Source organism: Varanus komodoensis, unplaced genomic scaffold (assembly GCF_004798865.1).
Source record: "Varanus komodoensis strain SLA01 unplaced genomic scaffold, ASM479886v1 scaffold26, whole genome shotgun sequence".
Lineage (NCBI taxonomy): Eukaryota > Metazoa > Chordata > Lepidosauria > Squamata > Varanidae > Varanus > Varanus komodoensis.
The window spans coordinates 10,307,103-10,328,610 of record NW_025335684.1 but is presented as its reverse complement, the minus strand read 5'-3'; the positions used below and the strand labels follow the sequence as shown (position 1 = coordinate 10,328,610).

The following is a 21,508-nucleotide window of genomic DNA, read 5'->3' as shown; positions in this document are numbered from 1 at the left end:
TGTGAGGTACTGTGACTTCAGCTCTGGGACCCTGAAGCCCAGGCCACGCACTGTCTGTCTCCCCACAGCCAGTGTAGAAGGAAGGACTGCCTCTCCCAGGACGCAGATGTGCTTTGGCGAGGTGGAAAGGGGCATACCGGGGGGCAAGAAGGGAGGGGGCTGTGGCTGATGGATCTTGCCACTTCATAGCATGCCCTTCCCTCCCATACCTCATTCTGTGTGCTGGCTGCATGCAAGCATCCCAGGGCGGAAGCTCACATGCATCCAATTCAGAAGTCTTTATCCTTCAACATGCCAAGAGACTCTCCGTTGCTTTTCTCGATGCTGACATGCTGACGTTGGGGAGATTTTGCGGCACCTGTCTAGCACAGTCAAGCCTCTGGGCACTGTAGCAACAGGGAACAGTCTTTAAAAACCAAACAAGCATAGCCTATCGGTAACTTACCCATCCATAAAAGCAATTAAGAGACATAAAAGAGCAGACATAACCCCGCCCCCCATGTCAGAATAACATAAAAAGATGTTCCCAGGAAATAGTCCAGAACTGGGGAAGGCACCCTGGTTCTCCTCTGCTGCTTTGTATTACAATTCCCAAAATCCCTGACCATGGCAATGGGCCAATGGGATTGGTTGTTCAAAGCATCTTGACACCATCAGGTTGGGGAAGACACCTGGTAACATATTTAAATTTAATTATGCCATAGCATCCCTGAGACAACAGGAATTAAGTGGGCTTCGCTTCTGCTTCTCTGAAGCTTTTGAATAAGCAACATTTTATGAAAGGGCAGAATAGCATCTTTTGCAAAATGAATCGTAATAAAATGAACATCTGTAACTTGAGCGTGCCTGGCTTGCCACACCCGATAACATATTTTTAAAAACAATAAGAAGGATGGTTCTTTATAAACATAAGCAGCAGCACTGTCTGTTTCTGGTGGGCCACACCTGTCTGCCCATGCCGTCGGCCATGAGGGGCCTATGGCTTCCTGTGACAACTGGGCCTATTCTTCCCACCCTCTGGGTAGTCTTTTGGGAGCTCCTTCATGGCAGGGCCCTGAAGTTCAGCCCCAGGTCCAGCCCTAGCTGCTCCACTGGGAAGAGTTCGCAGCAGTGGGGAGAGGAACGTAAACGGGACCTTGGAGAGCTCCGGAGAGTCAGGCTAAGATCCCGGTGGGCACAAGCACCGCAGTTCCGGCTCGGATGCTACTCCGGATTCAGAGCTGTGCTAGGCATTTATGGAGGCACTGGAATGCATTCTGCCTGTGTTTCTTTCACTGAGGGTCAGGTGCCTCCTGTTCTGCTGGATTTTTTCCAAGCGATGGCCCAGCATTTCATCCCGCTTGTGCAGGAGGACATTGTCTTGGCCCTTTGAAGAGCACTGAACAGCCCTGCTGGAGCAGAGTCAAGGCCCACCAAGTCCAGCATTCTGGTCACACAATAGCCAATCAGCCGCCTACAGGGAACCCCAAAACAGGGCTTGAGTGTAACAGCACCCTCTTGCCCATCTTCCCCAGCAACTGGTGCCCATGGGCCCCTTGCCTCTGGGGGCAGCACAGAGCCATCAGGGCTGGTAGCTGTGGATCTCCTTAAGCTGCATGCATTTTCCGGTCCCTTGTACTGCTTTCGGGTGCATGGCCACCCCTACATTTCTGGGAGTGAACTCCACTCCTTCCATCTGCCCTAAATCTCCCCTGCATCAGGTCCATCAGATGCCCCTTTGCTTTCCAGGATTATGGAAGAGGGAGAGAAACGTCCTCCTGCCCCCTTTTGAATCTGCCCCTTCCCGCACTGGGAGGCTACTCTGGGGATTCCCACAGAATTGAATTTAGCCCTCAGGCTGAAAGAGGTTGGGCACCCCTGAACTTGAGGATTTTGACAGATGACCACTGAGGCTCTGTGTAAAAGCCTCTGATGAAGGAGAGCCCACCGCTTCCCAGGACGGTCAGTTCTACTGTCTGACAATTGACACTATTAGGGGATTTCTGCTAAAGTTTCACCAAAATCTGTTTTCCTGCCAATTCCATCGATTGGTTCTAGCCCTGTCATCCCTCCAGAGAAGAGCAGTCTCTTCTGTCCTTCTGATGACGGCTGTCATATCTCCTATTAATCCCTTAATCACCAGGCTAAAAATACCCCGCTTGTTCAACTGTTCCTCCTAGGACTAGATTTCCACAAGCATCTAGTTTCCTCTGCTCTCTTCAAAAGCTTTTGCTTTTGGGGATGCAACTGGGAAAACGTCAGGATCAATTTTCTTTATTCCTTTTTTTCTTTCCCGGAGGTCCAGCCAGAGCAAACTGCCCAGCAATTGGTCCTGAGTACTGGAGCTGAGTAGCATCCATGGCCCTTCCACAGAGAAATCCACTCAAGCCAAGCATTTTCAATTTCAGTGAGAATTCGGAGGGGTGAAAGTCCCATTTAAACCATTTGAAGTCAGCAATCCCCACCGATCCATGCATCTCTGGTGTGTTTCTGACCCCAGTTTAAAGCCCTGGTTTTAACCTTAAACACTGCAAACCGTTTGGGGCCTGATGACTCAAAGGAGCCGCTCCTGCTGCAAGAACAGCAAGTGAGGGCTCCTCGCTTGCCCAGCGGTGAGAGCAGTTGGGTGGGTCTTTTCTGCATGGACCCCACACCTGTGGAATAGGTCGCCATAGAAAGGTCATCAAGGTCCCGAAAACCAGCTTATTAAGGCTGATCGTCCCTTGACAGTGTGCATGTGTATCTTTGAGAAATTTGAACTGTTGTTGTGAAGCATTGCAAGGTTATTCCTTGCCTTGGGCTTCTGCCCCCCAGAGCAGTCTAGATATGGTTTAGCTTAGGAAGCAGCTTGCTGAAAGAGCAAGCCCTGCTTCAGCTCCAGGGCACCGGCCTCCCTAAAGGTACCAGCATCGCCACTGTACACAGGATTGCCGCAAGCAGTGAGGCAGCGGGTTCGATGGCTGGATGGAGGATCCAGGATCTGGTCTCCATGCAGCCATGAAGCTGGGTGACTTTGGTCCAGACTCTTGCCCTAACCCACCTCACAGGGTTGTTGTGAAGAGAAAAATGGCCGTAAGCTGCCTTGTGTTCCTCACAAGGGGAAAAGAGATGGGATATACGAAACGCAGTGTGACGACGACAACGACAACGACGACAACAAGAGCGTCATTTAGAGCTGCAGTGTCAGGATTCTAGCGATCGTTATTCCACTCAACCCGGTGCAGCCATGCGGATGCATAGCTTGAAGTATTTAATAGCACTGCACGAGAAATCACGATTGCAATCATCCAGTCACAGTCAAAACACCTCTTCAGATGCACTCGAGTGCACGAGAAGCCACGCGTGCTTGCACACTCCTGCGGGAGACCCTGCTGTGCATTTGCAGGATTTCATTGCCCACTCAGAATAAATGAGATCAAGGACCCCTGCTCAGAGCCACCCCGCGCTGCACCTGCCAATTTCCACCTGTGGATACTGTGCATCCTGAGCAGTCATGTGCGGCCCAGGGCCACGTGCAGAGTTCAGATGGGGTTGGGCTTTTTCTTGTGCTGCGCGCCTGCAACCCTTTCGGAATTGCATGAGGACGTGGGGAACGCCAACGCGCGTGGAAAGCTGCGTGTCACCTGGGACACTGGACCGGGAGGGGCTGAGGCTGGAAATGGCTGTGCTCACAGGATATGATGTGCGATTATCAGAACAGGCACCAATGGTGTGCGCATGGGTAGAAAGCAGGAAGAGCTTGAGGCTCTCCTGGAAATAGGCGGGTATGACCTGATGGGGGAGCACGGAAACTCGGTGGGATGAGAGGCAAGACTGGAATGCGAACACAGAAGGGTAGCACCTCTTTAGAAAGGACAGGAAGGGAAAGAGGGGTGGCGGCGTGGCTTGATACGTCAGGGAAGGGATAGGGTGCGATGTGGCACAGATGGGGATCCGGTGGAGGCCGTCTGGGTGGAAGTAAGGGGTTTTGACAGGGGGAGGGACCTGACCGTGAGGGGTGTTCTTGCCCTCCAAGTCATCTTGAGACCCCGGACGATGCCCGGACAGATCAGATTCGAAGGATATCTCAGGGGAGGGATGCAGTAATTATGGGGGATTTAAATCTCCCAGATATTAGTTGGGAGACTCACTCGGCGACCAGGTTTCTGTGTTTCCATGAACCTGCCATGCTCAAAGGACTGACTAACCAGGAGGGCTGGAAGGGCAACCCGTGCCCCTCAGCTTAGTTCCTCGGCAAGGTTCCTGGGGTGAATTTCAAAAGCCACCTGCGAAAGGCAGTGGCCCCACACAGTGATGGCTGCAACCTCACCCACTGCCTGCATGCGCCCCTGACAGATTGTCCCCAAAGGTCTTTAGGCTCTCAACATACATATTCCGCATTCTCCACCAGACACACTTATGCTTCCCCCCCCCTTTCTTTTCCTCCCTCACTTTTAAAGGAAGGGTATAGAAGACATACCAGTATAACGCTGGTATGTTTGGTCCCACCCTTCTGCCCTGCCCACCATGGGATGCAGCCTCGGAGTGTTTCTCTGAAATGGAATTTGGTCATCTGTGGAAAGACATTTGGCATCCCTAGTTTAAGTGCTACACAAGATGGAGAACTGTAGGGGTGGGTAGGAAAGAAATGGGCAAACAGAAGCAACATTTTCCTCTTCCCTCCATGTTCCTTTTTCCTTGTGTGTTGTGCCTTCTTTGATTGTATGTCTGGAGGGAGGGACTGTCTTGTTTTACTGGTTATATGTAAGCCATTTGGGGATCCTTTTTGGGCTGAAGAGCAGAATAAAAAATAAACAAATACATAAATAAATGCATTAGAAGGGTGTTTTTTTTTTTTTTTAAAGTGGCTTTCATGCCCTAGGAAATCTGAAGTGCAATTATAGAAAGTAGCAGATGAAATTACACTGTGGCTTGTCACTGAATGCTGGAACAAAATAATTTATTCCTAGCAAATGAGAACCACTAAAAGCTTTCTCCTCTTTGGCAGGAAGGTGATGGCGGGCTGTACAATTAACTACTTAGCAGAGGAAAGATGTTAAAAATTGACAAACGCACCAAGCCAGGAATAATTACATGCCAGAATGCTCTTGCAAGGAAGACAGCAGAAATTAGCAGGTAATGCCAGCAGCTTAAGAGAAAGGTGAAAAGGGATTATTTTTGACATTCCAGCAGTTGGAACAGAAATTGATTTTTTTTGTACAGTACTCAAGAGACACTCCCAGACAGGACTGAAGTCAGAGGAATGCATCAATGGGGAAAATAATTGCCTCGGGTTCTCATTCCTCGGTCCCGTCTGAGAGCATCAACCCAGGCTATGTGAGGTTGTGCCTTTACCTGCCACCCTCCTGCCCAGACCCTGAAATTGATCTCAGGTGCCCTTTGCAAGCGCTTGCCATTGAGGACGGGCATGCGCAAGAGATGGGGCCTTCTCAGTGGTGGCCCCGTCATTGTAGAACGATTGATGTGAACCGAGTCTCTTCCATACAGGCTAGAAGTGTGTGTCCTGGGGCCCTTGGCTACTCCCAATGTGGGTCCCAAAGGTGGGAAGACCCTTTCCCTTTTCCTCTGCAGTCTATTGCCATGCTGGCTGGCAATGATGGAACTTGTAGTCAATAGTGCATTTGAAGTGTACCAAGTTTTTAGGGGACATGGATGTGAGGGTGCTGTGGCACCCAAACCCTACTTGCGGGTTTCTTGTGGGCAGCTGGTTGACGACTTTGTGAACTCTGGTCTGATCCAGCCAGGTTCTTTGGATATTCTTATGCTGGGCCCAAATGACCCTCCAGGGAAAGCAGGCAAGGGAGCAGCTGAAACAAACCCTATTTCAGATCCGATCCCTGACCACAGTGGCAGTATGGTTCAAGAGAGTTTCAAAAGGGTGCCGTTTTGGGAGATCAGGAGCGCTGCTCTTCTTGTTCTAAGGTAGCAGGAAATGCAGCAGTAGTTTTAAAATAGGGAAGGACGGGGGGAGGAGTGGGAGCTGGGGTGAGACGGCCATCTAGGCCCATACGGATTTCATCAACTCCATTCCATCCAATCTATTAAATCCTCAGATCAGGATTTATTTCCCCTAGGAAGGTCGGAGAATTTTGTTCTATTTACACGAGTGTGCATTTGGATGTGTGTGTGTTTGTATAAATGCGGTTTTGTGCAGATCTCCCCAAAAGGTAAAAAAGGGCCCACTTGTCCACCTAACTGTGAAAAAGCCAGTCCACTGTCAAATCCACTGGCCAGATCCACAGATGTCTGAACTCACTGGAATCCATGGTGGATTCTCTGCCACAGTGTGCGGCCCCATTGAATCACTAAGGGCTCGGTCCTATGACCTGGTGAGGTTTTCCGGAGGCTGCAGGGCTTTCGGAGTCCCAGCACTGAGATCTTGTGATGTTCAAGCTGGGATTCCAAAAGCTGCCCCCCCACCCCACAAAGAATGATGCTGGTTCCTTCCTCGGAGGTTGAAAATGTACCTGGAGGGGGGGGGTTGCTGTGGGGCAGGGACGGCAGCACTCTGGGGTCAAGCACTCAGGCCAGTTCCTATTAACATCCAGCCCCCCCCCCCCCGAACCATTCAGGTGCAAATCTGGGTGCAAGGCATCATGATAGCATTTCCGTTCAGGGCATGGGATGCATCTAAGCTTCTGAGCTTCCAAATTTGACATCTCGCTTGCAATTCCTCGAAACCTCCAGGGGCTGGTTCTCTGCGGCTTCAGAAGTCAGGAATAGATGCTCTGGTTGAAAGCTGCAAGAAGCCTCTAGATAGAATACAAGAGGCACAAGAGAATCAATTACCTAGAGCGGTGGCGAGGTGGTTTGTCCTTGCTGCATCCCCAGAGGGATGGGATTCACCCCTAATTATCTGTCCCCCGCTGTCCTCATTTAGACAGCCATAGATTTGCCTGAGAAATCCACAGAGCTGGACGGCTGGACGTGATCTGGCCCTTCATTTTCTTACGGAGCAGTGAGCTGGTCCAGACGCTCCCCAAGAATCCTCCAGGTTTTTGACTTTGAGGAAGCAGTTTTGAATTGTTTGGTGCTGTTCTGTTCCTGCATTGTTTTTACAGTGGTGGCTTTTTTTAAAAGTATTTGTTTTAAATTTAAGATGTTGTTTGCTACTGCTGACAGCCCCGGGTGTCATTTTTGGGTGGAAAGGCATGACATAAATAAACAACAGATTTTTAAAAACTAAATACTAGGACTTTTACTCCCGCCAGTGTTGAAATGGGCAGCTGTCTGCCAGGGACTGGGTGGAGAGAATAAGGGGTCGCGGGACCACTGGGAGCAATGTAGCCTATGAACCACTGCATCTCCCCATGGTATTCCAATCCGCAGAGCGAGGTTATTAAATGATATGACTTACGTATGACATTCTGTAATTAATGCACCATGATAAATGTTCCATGGCAGGCTGAGAAACGAGCCAGAAACAGACCTGTTTCTTTGCTTGTACACACCCTGAGCAAACATTCCTTAAGGCCATGACGGGCACGGAATATTATTCCACAGAAAGCAATGATGTGTCCAGTTATTATGCACCTGTGCAATGAATTCAAGTCCTTAGCTCCACATGCATAACTGCAGAACAAAGCCCTGTGTGTGTGTGTGTGTTTGTGTGCGCATGCAGAATTTCAGCTTTCTATACAGGTGGAATGAAAGAAACAGGGTTGGCTTGACGCAACATGCAGAGGTCTAGAAGCACAGGCCCGCGGAGCCAGCCCAGCCCTGCTTGGGCCTCAGCCCAGCCTTTCTTGGTCCCTGGAATGCTTTTATGCTTTTCCGCCATTCAAAAAGGTTAAACTGCCTTTTCTAAGGCTTGGTTGGTAATAGAGGCTTTCGTCTAAAATATCCTGGGTTGCTTTGGATTTTGGGCCCCACCGCTTCAGCCGTACCAACCATGGATTTTGGCCCCAGGACCTTCTTCCCAATGGACCCCGACCCTCAGGCTGAAAGAGGTCCCACACACACACAATTTGGACTTCTGCATGAGGCACCAGAATTGCCGGCACAGCAGGATAAAGTCAGGGAAATCCTCCAGCTGGGAGACATGTGCCGTGCAGAGAAAGTGGGCAAAAGGTTTCTCGCAGAGGCCGGATCCCAGAATCAGAAAATGGCATTGATTAACGGTAGAGTCAGGCCAGGAAACATTTTTAAGTACTTTGCACAGCGCATAATCAATGAATGGGATTTCCTGTGCCAAGGCATGGCGAAGTCCATCTGCCAGCTCAGAGAGCTTTCAGAGGAGATGAAGCGTATTCATCGAGGTTCAGTCTATCAATGGCTAGTCTCACGACTGCTGTTTTGGAGACAAGATGCAGACGAAAGCAGACGGGGACGGACCTGGCTGGGCTGCTGTGCGCAGGAGCCTGAACGCCGGAAGACAGGTCTGCCCTAGCAGGGACCTTTCGACCTTCCCGTTGGGTCATGTTCTTGTCTGTGCTGTCCACTCATCGCCGACATATGGCGACCCTGCTCAGCTCTGACAGACTCAAGGCTGTGGCTGGCTTTCTTGAGCCGGTCTAGCTTGCATCTGGTCTTCCTCCTCTTCCTCTTCCTCTTTCCATAGCAGGATGATCTTCTCCAGCGAATCTTGCTTTGTCGTGATGCGACTGAAATAAATAAAACCTCCAGGTTTAGAAGCAGTATACCAGGTGGGAGCAGAGGTGAAGGGGCTGTTGCCGTGCTCACCATGTCATGAGCGTCTCAGGGACGTCCATCTGGTGGCTTGCTGGGCTGGGTGGACTCTTCGTCTTATCCCGCATTTGTCATGCTGAGAGGGAGATGAAGAAGGAGGAAGGCCAGTTGCACACATCCTCTGATGAAATGCTCCTTTTTATACCCCTCTTCCTTTCCCACTGCTTCTCCCTTGTGTGTCATCGTAGGGTAAGGACTAAGGGGGCAAGAACTGATTGTGTCCATGTCCTGGTTGGGGGGGCTGGATTTTGTTGGATAGGAGAACGTATGCAAATGTCCTTGTTAAGTGGTGACAGCTAAATCCAGGTACAGTGACGGCGTCTCCTGAAAGAGCAGGTGGTGCAGGAGAAGCAGCCATTGCCTCTCTGCCTGGCTTGTGGGCTTCCTGGGATGCATGTGGCAGACTTCTGAAGGAAACAGGCTGTGGAGTGCGATGGACGTTTGGCAGGGTCCCACAGTGCTCTTGCTAAGGTCTCTCTCTCCGCCTTCTGGCTCCTAAAGATCCAGGAAGTCTGAGCAGGCTGCAAGATCCATTTCTGCTTAGCCATGGTGTAGCGGAACTGAGATGCACAGGGATGAAGTACCAGGATTGCTTGATTAGCAGGGATGGGAGAAGCCTTCTGACACTTCCCTCCAGGTTCTCCAGTCTAGCTGCATCCTCACAGTAGCTGGTGGGGAAGTAGTTTTTCCCCCAGCAACGACACAATATTGTGAGAGATCCCTCTTAGAGTGCCAAGTATTTGGGGTTGGCTTGCTTTGGAGTGGGAAATTAAGACCCATTTGCTCTACAAAAGGCCTGCTCCTCAAGGGAGGGAGCCGCTAGAACTGGTTTGTTGATATGAATCCCCATGGATGCCTTTGGGATCTTCGGGGTGTGGCTATGGGCCTGCATTTCAGAAGCTCCCCCTGCTGAGTAGGTTAGCAATACAGACTAAGTTAGCTCTGAGTAGGACCCACTGATCTGGAAAGCCTTTTCTGAGCTCCGCCGTTTTGAACTTAGAGGCATCATTCCCCCTCTCTTTCTTCTCTTATGAAACCTTTTCTCTAAAAGGTTACTTTTGTGTTGTTCCAGGGAATACTCTCAACCATTTCTGTGTTTGACAAGCAACATGGCTTTGAATGGTACAGCTGATTCTCCTCTTTCTGCCTTTAGCCTTCCGTCTGCCCCTGCACTGACTGATCAATTATAGCTGAACTTAAAGGTCTCTGGTTTAATTCTGTCTGTGTTCAGAAATGCACAGCACCCCTGTGCTCTAGAGAAGTCTCAGAAACGTAGGTGCTGAGAGGGGCTTTGAAGCAAGTGACTGAATATTTAATTTTTTAAAAAAGGAAATAACAAGCTGGGCGGTATTTGGAAAAGGAATCTTGGCGTGATTTATAAACATTCCCCTGGGATGATCTCTTCCCATGTAAAAACAAGGAACAGGGCCTTCTCAGTCGTGGCCCCCAGTTCTGAAAAAGGTCCCCACTGGGGCCTTCCTGGTGTCAACACTGCTATCCTTTCAGCACCAGAGCAAGATTGTCCTCTGTGGTGCGCCGTTTAGCAGCCCTAAGAAGCACATGAGAGCTGGAGTTTAACTGGTCCAGTTGCATGAACCTGTGTTGGTTCTAAATTTCTGCAGTGGCATTGGATCGTTCTTCTGGCTGATGGCAATTTATACTATATTTTATTGCATTTTATGAATGGTGACCTGCCCAGACAGCTTTGACTCTTGGGTGGTATGGAGATGAATGAATGAGAGAGTGAGTGAGTGAGTGAAAACTCATCGGGATTAGAAATAGGCAGCAACAGACTTGCCGTGTCTGATAGGGGAATTGTTCGCCTCCTGGTGCCAGGTTATCTGGGAAAGCCGCATCTGTTGATAACACCCTGTCTTCTCTGCGCCAGACCTCAGTCTATCAGCCCGAGGGAGGTTGTGATGCCGTTTTATGCTTTATCTTATGAAGCTCCCGTAATTCAAAGTATAGTTAAGCTCAGTGTGCTTACTCCGTGTGTGGAGGGGTTTGTCGGATCCCCGTGGTCTGATGTTTTCCAGATGGGGCACCCTCCATCCATGCAAGAAAGCTGTCAGATCCTAAAAAGAGGGCATCCCAGAATATTCTGGCTATGAGGCTCATAAATCTTTTCAGCGTTGTTGGCATAGTCCTTTTAAAAAAGCTCTGCCTTCCCCAGCTCGAGATATGTCGGACTATGACTCCCATCACTCTGCCTGGGGATCATGGAAACTGTAGTCCAACCCATTTGGAAGTGGTGCCCAGTTGGGAAAGGCTGTTCTAACATCGGAGGATGTCAGCACACCCCGGACTGGCATTTTCTCCCATTTCTCCTTCCACTGCCTTTCCCGGCCCTCTGCTCCTGGGGTGCTTGAGCCAGGCGGCCTTTGGAGTCTCGCTGCTCCCCAGGCTTGGAATAGGCTTCCGGGCTGCCGGCGCACTCTGCTTTGACACGTGATTCCCGCACTTCTGCTCCGGGAGTGCCCCGAGGAGCAGCGCAACTTGCACGGATTTACCCTGCAGTCTTTCTTATTCTAAGCAGCAGCTTTAATTGATTGCTGTGTTTTTCTTTCTGATGAAGTAATTATTTTCCCATTAGCGCTGGGTTCCTCACATGGCATTAACGCTTTCCCCATTCTCCCCTGCTTCATGTCTCTGGATGATTCTGACTGCAGGCCAAGCAAACCATCTCACCATGTTCATTTGCACCAATTAATTTTGGCGGGGGGGAGGCGGAAGCTTGTACTTCCCCCAAGAGAGATTCCGGGAGCTCCATCCTTGGCATCTCAAGTGCATCCCCAGGTTTGGGGGGCCCCGGGCCATGGGCCTCCCTCCTCAGTGCAACACCCTTCTCACTGCCCTTGTAACCAGCCGCTCTTTCCCGTCTTGGCCACCACTGGCTTTCTTGGCTGGCAGCAGGGAGCAAGCTGGCGGGGTGGAGGGGTATCGACCGGGCCTTCCCCTCCACAGTGGAGGGAGAAGCGGGTGGAGAAGCCAGCTGCCATGGCAAAGAGGAGGCACCGCTCCAGGGGGCCCCTGCTGGAGCCTGACTCCTTGGCGGGTGCCCTATCGTGCCTACTCTTGGCACTGGCCCAGTATAGCGCCCCACAAGAGGACTGTCCTCAGACAGCCCTTCGAATGGAGGACTGCCTCTGTAAGGGTGGACACACAGCCACGTTCATCATGAGAGAAGCCCTCAGCGCAAGCCGTGCTTTGCTCCACAAGGTTTACAGCCACGGCACAAAGTTCCCGGTGCCCCGATCCAGACAGCCTTGCCTTCTTCAGGAAGAGATGGTGAAGCCCCCTTGTCCAGCATCGCTCACTCCTGGTCCATCTCTGGGGAGTGAGAAGGGCTGTTGCTCTTGGTATGCTTTCTCCAGGCCTGCTCCTTTGGATTGCGGGGGGGGGGGGGGAGGAGGAGGATGGTGCCTTGGAATGTGGGCCAGCTGCAGACACTGAGATGAGAGAGGCGGAGGTGCTGATCTCAAGGCCAGGCTCCCCAGGTGGACAGGGGAGTGACCACGATGAGCAATCAGCGGAAGGGCACTTGGGACGGGGAGCTCCCCAGACACAGATGGGGCCGACTTGGCTCCTGATCCTGCGATGCATCAGCAGCAGAGGAGGGCAGCCCAAGCAGAGGATCTGCGTGCAGAGCGGAGGCCGGCCCGTTTCCAGAGGGCCCCTGCGGAAGGATGGGGCCAGGCAAGCTCGTAAGGAGAGTTCCTGGAGGTGAATGGTAGACTGGGTTCGACAAACCAGCTCTGTGCATGCTCAGAGACCCTTTCTGGGTGTTTGTGCTTCTGGGAGAGGCTTTGGTCAATCAAGAACACTTTGCAAGGAAGGCCTGTGGCTCTGAATGTGCGGAGGGGGGAAGCCGGGCTCACGGCGTTGTCTTGTGCTTGCGCAGCTCAGCCGGACGTCGTCTCAATGGCTGAAACCACCATGATGCCGGAGGAGATAGAACTAGAGATGGCCAAGATCCAGAGGCTTCGGGAAGTCCTGGTCCGAAGAGAGTCTGAACTCAGGTTTATGTAAGTAGGAAACAGGGGGTCCTATGGGGCTGGGGGGGAGGTGGTGGGTCGGCCCTGCCATGAGGCAAAGAGAGGCGGCAGGCTCAGACACCCTTCTGGGAGAGGGCAGGGAGAGGCTGTGATGTGCGGCAGACGGAACCCGGCGGGTCACGTCGCTCGCCCTCCCTCCCCGTGCGGAGAAGGGATGCGGCTGCATGGTCAGCGGAGGGGGAGCTGTGGCTTGCCAGCCCCTGGCCCTGTGATGAGGCGCTGGGAGAGAAGAGCTGGCCCGATGGACGACTTCCGTGGGTCTTGCCAGCTGGCTGCCCACCAGTAGGGGCCACCCCAAGGTGGAGCCCACCGTGTGAATGAAGGGGGAGGCCGGGGAGAAGGTTCTTGTTTGGGCTCAGCATGCACTCTTTACATGCTCAGAGGCCTGTGGTTCAGCTTGCTAGAGGGCACTTGGAACTGCAGGTGTCTGGAGTCCCTCCCCTTAGTCCTTGGCTCCGCCCATCCCTGCCATGTGGCTGAAAGAGGTTCCGCACCCCATTCTTCCTGCTGCCGAGCCTTCTACCGGCCCAGGCTCCACGGCGTGCCGTCCCGGCCGAGCCCGGCTGCTTACGAAGGCGGCTGCAAGGGCTGCTGCTTGGGGATGAGGCACGCTTTCATCGTGCAGCAGATTTATTGCTGCTGGACCAGAAGCGTTGGGCAATTAAGCACCTTGTCAGCAGAGCCGTGACAAATGCCACGGCGGAAGAGGAGCTGGGAGGGATTGCAGGGTCTTAAGCGAGGGGGGAATTAGCGTCCTCACACCTGGCGCTGCAGAACCGAGCAAACACTTCGCTGCGTAGACTCCGAGCCAGAATCCGAGCCTTCGCCCAACCGCCCCAGATTTCCCTGGGCAGTTTTCAACGGCAAACAGCGCAAAGGCTTTGTAATAAATCCTCGCTCCCCGTTCCAGGAAAGGGTACGGAGGGCGCCATCTGCCCATCAATGCTGCTTGTCGGCTTTTTCTCCCCGGCCTGTTTGTTCCTGGTTTCCAGTTTGCCCTTTTAATTTCCCCAGTGTTTTTGGCTGTTGCAACGCCTGGTGTGGCTCAGCAGCACTTGGCTGGCCAAACTTAAGACGGACTCTCTGACGCAAACCCTCCAGGGAGAGTTTGGCTCACAGTCATCCTCTTGATGAGGGCTTTGCCTCGCTTCTCATAATTCACTCTCCCTGCGAAGATGGAGCCCTCTGCTTATTCGCTTCAAACAGCTGGAAAGCCTTGTCATCGCAAGGGGGGCACACCAGCTTATGCAGCGGCCAGAAGTGGATGAGCTGCTGGCACGGATCCTGCCACGGTCCTTCGCTGTAGCCACCCCCCACTAACATTTTCTGCCCACTCCGTTCCACTGAATGTGGGGGAAACTGTCCCAGGACAAGGCGGAGAGAGAAACCATGCGACTTGGTGACCCGCTCCGCATGCCTGTCGTAGCCCTTGGTGGCTTACGGAGGCCGTGGTCAGTTGTGGCATGACCTGGTGGCCATTTTGACTGTTCAGCCCTCGGTGGGGGATCGATCACTATGGCTTGGTCGTGTCATCTGGATGTGGGTAGCAGGGCTCCTTGAGGATATGGTATCCCTAAAATGGACCCTGGGCTGCTTGGGGGTTGTTTAACCCTCAGACAAATGTACTCCAGGTTTTGTGAGAGCTGACAACTCCGTGTCGGCATCGAATGTCCAAAATGGCCACTAGCATGGGCCAAAACCCACCTGAGGGGACGTTGTGACCTGGCCCCGTCTTTGACTCTCTTCGTCTTCCCTGGTCTCAAACTAAATCACACGCCAAGTTCTGTATCGGTTAGAGAGTCCTACCTTGTTTCTATGCGTGGCTGATGCCATTCAAGCTACATGAGAAATCTCACTCAGAGAAGAGTTTCCTGCATCGGATTTGGAACCTGCACAGATGCTGAGCCTGGAGTTGTTTCTCGCCACACCTTGGATTTCTTTCCTAAATGTTTTTGTACTTCTGTAAACTACCTGGGCTTCTCCCTTCTCAGCCTGCTGACAACATCTGTTTCTCTCTGCCCCTGCTTGGGCTTCCCAGTCAGCATCCCAGTTTGCCGCCCTCGCCACATCGCATTCCCGCCCCACCGTTTTCCCTCGTGTCGTCGCTCCCCACTCCTTTCTTAGCAGCAGCCCTGCGAGGTAGGCTTGGATGAGAGTCCACAACTGGCTCGAAGCCACCTAGTGACTTCCATGGCCAAATGGGGAGTAGAACCTGGATTTCCCAGTTCCTCAGTGCAAGGCCTGCAACGGCCTGCCCTGCCGGCTTAGAGGGCACTGTGGAAGGACGACGGGGTTGCTGATAGGAAGGCGGCTTGTGCCCGGCTGACCTGGGTTCTGCATCAGGGCTGATCATTCATCCCAAGCATCACTGATCTCCTCCCGTGTCAGGGGGTTATGTATCCACTCCATGCTTCAGCCTGAACTGTCAACAAAAACTATCCACAGTGTTGCACCTAATTTGGGAGTAGGATTTGGCACTGTGGGCCAGAAGTCCAGAGAAAAACCCAGAGTGGCTACCCCCTCCCCCCCACTGGTCATTTCAGTCTGCAGGCGGGAGTGAAGTCAGATTCCTTTGCCAAACTGCTCCTCCTTACAAGACTGCACATTGAAAATCTAGTAGGGAAGGCAAAAAGGAGTAGAACCTAGCAAGAAATGCCATATACTCACCTCCCTCCAGCCCAGATCACATATTCTGCAGTTCTGGCTACTGCCCAGGAGAAAATAAGCCTCATTTGGGTTGGGGAAGGGAAGGGGGAAGGGGGAAGGGGGAAGAAAAAGGGCAGGCTGCCAGTTCTGATCTCAGCAACTGCCTGGGTACATGATGAAGATGCTCAAACCGCCAGCTGGTGACGGCTGCTTGTAACATTGCTAGGTTTCTACTGGAACTTGCACGGAAGCTATTGGATTCCACCTTGCATTTCTGAGTTCGCCATCCAAACATTAAGCAGAAGACTCATCTGCAGAGCCGTCCTCCAGTAGGAATATTCCAGGCTGCCTTAACCTGTAAAGCGCTGGCAATGCTAATGACCTAGATTCAAAGCCGGGAAAAAGAATAAGAAAAGACAGGGAACATTAGAAGAAAGGCTTTGCACAAATGCGACATGGAAACACGCTGAGGAAAAGTGTCTGATTTCTCACATTAGGTTTAATTGGTGCCGATGATGTCTGGGAAATGAGTATTGTGAGACCAGCCCCAGCTACCCCGGCGGCCATTTTGTGAATGTGCCCATGACAGTCTCTTAAAATTCCAAATGTGCTCCGCTAGTCCCAAAGTTTCGAGATTCCATCTGCTTTTACCTCCACTTCTTCACTGAAACTATTTCTACCCACCCTCTCCTGATGCTGCTGTCACCAGAGCCGGAACAACGGAAACTCACAATCGGGACTGTGGGAAAGAGACCTGATCCTTTTCACCCCACCATCAGCCCAGAATAACTCCACCAGCAAACAGACAAACACGCACGCTGCTCTTGGGCTGCTGGAGAATCTGCAATCTATCCAGATGAGTTCAATTTTCTGTGAAGCCAGTTTGTGCCGTCTGGAACAGGCTGGCCTTTTCTGATACATGTGGGTTCACAGAATGGCAGGCTCTTCCTGTTCCCGTTCCCGTTCCTGTTCCCTCTTTCCCTTTCCAGTTCCCCCCTTCCCCTTCCCCTTTTCTTTTCTCTTGAGGGGGTGGAATCTCTGGTCATGAATATTCATGCAACGTGGAACAACATTCTCGTACATCCCCAAAAAAGGAGAACATTAAAAGATCCAATTCTGTTGATTAGGGGATGACAAAGCGAAAGATGCCTGAGGATCTGTGAAAGCAACAGGGGCTGGAAACCTGAAAAAAGAATGAAACTGGCATCACTTTTTACGCTTGCAGAGCACACGGTGTGGTCTTTTGGCCCTCGCTGACATCCTAGTATTTGTCATCACGCCGACTGCGATGACAAATCATGGCAAGGCAACATGTTCCCTTCAGGACGAGCTGCTTCTCTTAATTCAGCACTGTCACTTTGATGAATTAGCATCCCGATGTTCTTCCACGGAGCTCACAGCCACTGGGACCCTCCTATAATTTCTGCCTACAAACAAAGAGTATTGGCCCAAGCAATTCCCTGGACGTGCCTGATTCCCCAGGAAGGGAGCTCTTGCAACCATCGCTTCAAGAGTGGCCTCCATGATCTACCCTCGAATCCTGCACAGACCCTTGTGGGAGCTGTAGGTTTCTAAAAGTGGAGGACCCGAAGAGGGTCCATTGCCCTGCAAAGGCTTGAGAGCCATTTCTGGTTGCCCAGACTGGGTACATAAGAACTTTAAAACTCCCTGCTGGATCAGACCCATGGTCCATCGAGCCCAGCACTCTGCACACACAGTGGCAAGCCAGCTGCCCGCAGGATCCCTCCAGCAGGAGGGGGGCAAGGCCTCCACCTGTCCAGCAATTTAGCAATGGGTGCGTGCAAGCAGGCCGCCGCTGGTGAAGGAGGGAACACACGGCCAGCAGGGCTAGTGGCCACAGATGGCTTGTCCCGCTGGAGTCTGTGCAATCCCCCTTTTGAAGCCATCCAGAGCGGTGGCCATCACCGCCTCCCAGGGCAGTGAATTCCGCACAATTTAAGGATAAGCGGTGTGAAGAAGCACTCCCTTTTATCTGTCCTAAACCTCCCAAAACTCAGCTTCATGGGGTTTGAGTGTTACGGGAAGAGGAGCACCATGCATTATCTTAAACCCTCTGTCCTCTCAACCCTGACTCAACCTTTCTCTAAGCCGAGCAGTCCCATTCATCATCGCTGCTCCAGCCCCCCGATCGTTTCTGTGGCCGTCAAGACAACAGAGTGACACAAGCCCAGTCTTGCTGGACCGAGCTCTGCTCCTGTTCTCCCCGGGCCGGCCAGCCAGCTGCTGATGAGGACCCCATAAGGTGACTGTCATCCTCAGTGCCTTTTTTGTAAGGAAAAATGGTGCCGGAACTCACGTCTTGGGGTCACACTTTGGCACTAAAAAAGATTTTCAGCTCACCAACTCTACACACACATAAACATAATGGTCGCCGCGGCAGTAAGCACTCAGAGCGCGACCACACGACCGATCCCAAGCCGAGCAGCGTCCCGAGCCGAGCAGCGCCCTCACAATTCCGCAGGCACCATGTTAATGATTTCTGCTGCCGACCTGCTACGCCCAACAGGGCGATTCACAATCCCTTGGAAAAATGTGTCAAAAAAAGGTGCCAGAACGCCGTTCCGGTGCGTTCTGTGACAAAAACGGCCCTGGTCTTCATTCTCTCTCTCTTGCTCTTATGCTCCCATGACTGGTATTCGTGGATGCTCTGGAGCCTGGCCACCAAGACCACTAGAGTTCAGTGGGCGAGAAACACATGAACCCTCAACACTTAACGCAAGTTCTAGAACACTTACTTTTGACAAAATACACTGAGATCGCGGCTGTTCGCATTTGCTCAAACTTCCCTGCTGTTGGTGTGCTGAATCAGGAGGATCCTCTGACTGGGTATTCCAGGGGTGGGCAGAAAGTAGATCTCCAGATGTTTTGGATATCCACTCACAGCATTTCTGACCAGCAGCCATGCTGGCAAGGGCTTCTCGAAGTCCCAAACACCCACAAGTCTATCTTAAGAGCAGAAGAGCGCCAGAAAAGGCCAGCTTCTGCCCACCCTTGGGGTGCTCAGACCCAGGAGGCGGGCCGAATACCAGCAGCTTCTTTCGGATGCTCGTATCTTGCTCAGGCTACTTGAGGGGGGGCCAGAGGTGGTGGCAGGGGAACAAAATAACAGCCTGTTTTCGCTTCGAGCTCTTCCTGCCAGAACTAAGCCTTCAGAAAGGACTTTCAACCTTTAAGAATGATTTAAAAACTGCACGGAAATCGGGGAACCAACAAGGGATCTGTAGCTGGGGAAAGGGAAAGGGTGAGGCCAGCTGGGAATCCCTGGAGGGCTGGCTTTGGGCACCGGCCCTGAGATTTTGCATTGCTGAGCTTGCTGTCCGATAATGGACACATGTGATGCTCTCCCTTCTTGTTGTCCCTGGTTCCTTAGGATGGATGACATCCAGTTGTGCAAGGACATTATGAACCTTAAGAAAGAGCTGCAGAGTTTAGTAGCGGTGCCAGGTAATTTCTCTCTCATATTTCTTGCATGCAAGTCAAAATAGCATGTTCCCCCCAGCCAAAAAATAAAATAATAAAAAAAGAGAAATCTAAGAACATCCAAAATCCAAGCTGTATCCTACTGGAATGCCTTTTGAGCAGCTTGCAATCCCCCTGATCCCCTGAACAGAGGCTGTTGAAAAACGAAAATGCAACTGGATAAATCGATAGCAACGCTAAAGGAATACAGACCCCTCCCTTCCCCCAAGTCTGGGGGTCCCTTGGGGCTCTCCTAGGAATAATCACTCCCCACCCCCTCCTGCTGCAGAATCACAGAGTATCTTGGCTTTTGTGAATTTCTTTTGCCCCACTTTTGAAGCTAAGCAGATTTATTGCCAGAATGCCTGACAGGCCTTGTTGCCTCCGACCGAAAGATTAAGCTGTAATAAAACAACTCTTCCCAAAACCCTGCATTATTTAAAAGCATCTTAAAGGCTTGTAAAATTGGGCATAAAATATATACTGGTGGCATCAGTTTGCACCTTGCCTGATACTTGATTTATGCCCACCTTCCCAGCAAAAATGGGCAGCTGGGGCAGCTTACAAAAAGAACTTACGATGGATTAAAACAAAAGAAGATATTAAAAGTGCAATTCAGTTCCACAGCAGCAACCAGCATTTCATATGATTATTGTGTTGTAAGCCGCCCCGAGGCTTCGGCAAAGGGCGGCATAGAAATGTAATAATAATAATAATAATAATAATAATAATAATAATAATAATAATAATAATAATAGTGAAAAGAATGCAAGCCAACTGCAAGCACAGGATTAGGTCAAGTTGGCTGATGTCATTCATGATTTATTATTCTGTATTCAATCATACACGTTTTTAAATGTAATTTACAGTGCAAGCCAGCATCCAGAGAGCCTGGGATGGTTCTTAGGTGTAAGGTTGGAACAACACTCCCAATCTCAAGCTGGGGATTTGCGCTTAGATTCCCTCCCTTTCCAGGGAGTCAGTGTAGGAAGAAACATGTCTGCCTCTTCTCCAAGGCTGCTTGGAGAAGGGCATTTATTTATTTATTTATTTAAACATTTTTATGCCGCCCCATTCGCCGAAGCCTCAGGGCGGCTTACATCACTAAGTTAAAATAATTATAATATAAATTAAAAATATAAATATTAAATTAAAAATACAACAATACAGTATAAAATAAGCCTCCCTGGCCAGATAAAATCCAATAATATTAACAGTTAAAATGCCGCTTGAATAAAAAGGTCTTCGCCTGGCGCCGAACAACAAATAACGACGGCGCCAGGCGGACCTCTCTGGGGAGCGCGTTCCGTAACTTAGGCGCCAGGCGAACTTTTGGGACTGTCTTGTGGGATGGGGAGGGGAGGCAGCTGGCAGCTTCCAGAACTTGCCCGTGTGTCCCACACGGAGACCCGGAGCACAGCCATGAGCTGCATTGTGCTTTTCATATTATTGAAGTTCTAGTGGATTCTTTTCACGTGATTCTCCCCAGCATGCATGTGTGTCCCAGAGTGAAATCGACCTAATAAATAGTGGCAGCAGAACTGAAGGTGCCTCAGCTCCTTAGTTATTGGGAATAGAAGATTTAAGCTGAAAGAGGTGATTATTTTGGGCCCGGTTCCACTGGTGTTTGGTCTCACCCCATGCTGGAATGTGCCTGCACAACCAAGGAGCATCTCCAAGGTAGAATTTGGCTCTTTGCCCAAAAAAGATGCTTGGCAAATGTTCTGCCTTCCTCCAAGCGTTGTTGAGAAAGCCAAACTTTGCTGTAGAACCGGAAGAAAATGCATTTAACTGCTGCTAACCTGCCCACTGTTGCCTCCCCTTCTTTCTTGGACAGAAAAAGACAAGACGAAGCTGCAGAAGCAAAGGGAAGATGAATTGATTCAGAAGATTCACAAACTGGTGCAAAAAAGAGACTTTCTTGTCGATGATGCAGAAGTGGAGCGATTAAGGTAGGCAGACTGAAGGTTGCAGGGAACTGTGCCCCTCCAGATGCTTTGTTGCTGTTTACTCAGAAAGTCACACCCCACTCTTCCCGGTACTCAGAGTTGCACCCGTCTCATGGACAACATTCCTCCAGGCTCTCCTGTCCTCCGCCAACCCCTGGAGTCCACCTAATGCCACACCGACTGCTTCAGTGACTCCATCCATCCAGCCACCTCAACCTCTGCCCTCCCCTTCTCCTTTTGCCGTCAATTGTTCCCAGCATCAGGCTCTTCTCCAGGGAGTCCTTCCTTCTCATTACGTGGCCAAAGTCTTTGAGTTTCATCTTCAGGATTTGGCCTTCTAAAGAGCAGTCAGGGTTGATTTCCTTTAAGATTGACTGGTTTGATTTCCTCCAGATGCTGATGTACTTCAATTCCCATCATCCCTGACCATTGTCCATACCATCTAGACTGGGAATTGGAGATAAAGCATCAGAAGGGACACATGCTTCCCACCCCTGGCAGAGAGGGAACCTTTTATTGAAGGACAGCAAGTTTTGTTTGTGGTAAGCATTTCTTTCTTGCTGATCCAAGGCAAAGGAGAAAACAATCACAGCAGCAACCCAATGAGCTACAAACCAGAGAGGGCATCAGAGCTGGACTTCGCAAAGCGGAGACACAAGTCACAATGAAGAACTTGTCAGCATCCGGGGCAAGGGCGGCTGCCTAGCAGGG

The 21,508-nt window shown here is 51.1% G+C and overlaps 1 protein-coding gene across 1 annotated transcript in view; it reads left to right on the top strand.

The window, feature by feature from the left end:
- Positions 1-21,508, top strand: part of BMERB1 (bMERB domain containing 1) — a 34,040-nt gene that overhangs the window by 10,218 nt on the left and 2,314 nt on the right. Inside the window, exons 2-4 of the mRNA XM_044433748.1 lie at positions 12,569-12,692; positions 18,760-18,833; positions 20,686-20,800. Coding sequence (XP_044289683.1) covers positions 12,569-12,692; positions 18,760-18,833; positions 20,686-20,800 — 313 coding nt within the window. The remainder of the gene's footprint in view (positions 1-12,568; positions 12,693-18,759; positions 18,834-20,685; positions 20,801-21,508) is intronic.